Genomic DNA, 2,664 nt, shown 5'->3' on the forward strand with positions numbered 1-2,664 from the left:
AAAACATCATCCAAGAAAAAGCTCCTATTTTTTTAATCTATATTGATGAAAGGATTCCTGTCTGTCTGTTGAGTGGGACAGAGTTTCTGCTGCTGGTGTTTTATGAAAATCTTGGATATTTTGCTTTCATTTCGAGAAACGGTTCCACCACAGCAAACTGCAATCTTAGCCTCCCTATTAGGGTCAGGGGGCAAATCTTCGCGATGCACATTCAATATCTACAGACCTTCCAACAAACCCTGGGGTTCACTGCTCTCCGCCAGATCATTTTCAGCATTTCATTTCTCCCTCTGCTGCTTCTATCATTGCTTTTCACTTGTAAAGTCTCCAGAGGTTGACAGGTTCGAGCAATAATCACTTGTATTGTATTCATTTTATGCATTAAATCAGATTAGATTTGATTTCTTGTGTCAGATGTATTGATCTTTAAAGGAGTCATGTTTTAGTTCCTTTTATTTTCCTTCCATCCCAAACGAAGGCTCCAGCCCTTTGCATCAAACAGCTGCAGTGTATTCACTGTGCTAATATTGCCTGACCTTATTGTGATATTGCTAAAGCAGAGGATCACCTGAGGTCGGCCCACGTCTCTCTGCTGTCTCAGCAGCAGCAGCCCGTTCTGCACACTCAGCCTCTTAGTCCCTCAGCTACTGACTTTGTGTCTAACATAAGCAGAGGCAATAACACAGTGACCTAGATTATCAGGTTTTCATGCTGCCCTGAGAAAATTACACATGGTTCATTAATTTTTCATGATGCTGTATGTTAAGAGTGGTGCAGATGAATGTCTTTTACTAAGGTGTTTAGATGCAGACCTTAGCATTCTCACATGGTCCTCAGTAAATCACATATAGAGCATTATTTATTCATGGAAGCATGTGTTAAAGCAATTTAATTAACCTCGGATGATATGTGTATGTGTAACACAGTGGCTTTTTGCTTCTGGCTAAAACTCCAAGATGTTGGGCAGCTTTATTACAAAGAAATTTGATTTAACTGATGTGGCGAGAATTTATTTCACTGTTCATTTTTTAGCCTATAGTTTATTGTAAGATTCTACTAATAAAGTTTAATCCTAAAGCAACTGCTGATAGATATGGAAATAGTCTGTTACTGGTTAATGCACTGGAAAAAATAAAAATCTAAGATAAATAAGTGCATTTGTTCTTGAATTAAGGAGGTAAAAGAGACATTTTGCCAATGGAACAAGACAATTTACATTTAAAATAAGAAAACACAACTGCATTGTCTTATTTCAAGTGCATTTTATCTAATTATCTTATTTTAAAAGTAAAAATACTACTTCCATTGGCAGATCATCTCATTTACCTACTCAAAAAAAGGGTAAATACACTTAATTTATTAAATTTTTATTTATCTCTAGATCATTTTTCCAGTGTAAAAAGTTTGTTAACTTTTTTTTTGACAATTTTCTTATTGCTAGTTGATGAAATTGAAGCAAACAACAAAAAAAGAAAAAACCAACAAAATATTAAGACAGATTTATGAAAATACAGAACATGTGTCTGTCAGACATCTTAAAGACTTGGAAGCTTATTTTCAAAAGTGGAAAATAGAAATAAAACAAATTTTATTGTGTGAATAAGAATAATTTTCATCATCGTGTAACAAAACAGGAATCCCTCTGCAGCAGTTGTACCTACAGTATAGTATTTACTTAAGGAAATTTCTGGTTATTTGTCTTTAAAATGGTGGTTATCTATTTCCGTCAAAGTATTATTATTTTCCTTTAAATATTGCCCCATGTAAAATAAAACATTGAAAATCTTGTGAACTCTGCTGACACTCAATGAGGTTTCAAACGCCTTATTGTAATGAAGGTTTATTCCATTTTCTGTCATTATTAGATAAATTGATGATATTAAAGAAGGGGCCAGGCTGGACCACAACATCTGTGCAATCAAATTTCATTTGAATTTATCCAATTATATTCAGGAAAGTGTCAAACTGAGTCAAACACACTGTGAATCACAGAAGCTGTTAGCAAGGCCTAAAAAAAACAACCTCTAAATAGATAGATATGTATATATTTGTCTTATATATATTCGTTATATTTTTTTGTCTTACATGTGACTTGTTAGAATTATTTCCTAGTAGCTGTGTGTGGAAGTAGGATGCTTTATTTGCTGAATCACTGTCCTGTCTGCCGCCGGCACCTCAGTTTAAAATGTCAGTGTCCTTCGCTCGGTGTATCACATGCCATTAAGATCTCAGATTTCATATTTATTTTTGTACCAATCCAATCAAGCTCAATTATTCTTCTTTCCATGACTCTGTCCTTTCAGAAGAAGCAAGTTACTGGTTATCTCCTGTTCTCGCTGGGCACCGCCGTCATCGGCTCTCTGCAGTTCGGTTACAACACTGGAGTCATCAACGCTCCTGAAGAGGTTGGTGTGGATTATCTCCTGACCACCATACATAAAACATGTTTTTTTTTTTTTTAAGTGCAGTCAGATGGGAAGACTTTAAATATTCCATTTCAATTCTCCCAATGAAAGCAGACAATGCTTTTTTTCCTGCCTTTGAAAAACTTTTTAATTATTTATTGATGGTTCCATCTTTTAAATGATTTAGATATGCAGGCAAATTTTGCAATGTATGGAAGATAAAAAGTGCCAAAATTAAATAAATAAATACAGCATTAAA

At 34.6% G+C, this 2,664-nt stretch overlaps 1 protein-coding gene across 1 annotated transcript in view; it reads left to right on the forward strand.

Annotated features, from left to right (window-relative positions):
* The window catches only part of LOC107088999 (solute carrier family 2, facilitated glucose transporter member 3-like), a 21,896-nt gene that overhangs the window by 9,241 nt on the left and 9,991 nt on the right, over positions 1 to 2,664 (forward strand). The window contains exon 3 of the mRNA XM_015381500.1: positions 2,304 to 2,405. Coding sequence (XP_015236986.1) covers positions 2,304 to 2,405 — 102 coding nt within the window. The remainder of the gene's footprint in view (positions 1 to 2,303; positions 2,406 to 2,664) is intronic.

The sequence above is a fragment of the Cyprinodon variegatus genome, unplaced genomic scaffold (assembly GCF_000732505.1).
Source record: "Cyprinodon variegatus isolate N-32 unplaced genomic scaffold, C_variegatus-1.0 Scaffold235, whole genome shotgun sequence".
NCBI classification, from domain to species: Eukaryota; Metazoa; Chordata; class Actinopteri; order Cyprinodontiformes; family Cyprinodontidae; genus Cyprinodon; species Cyprinodon variegatus.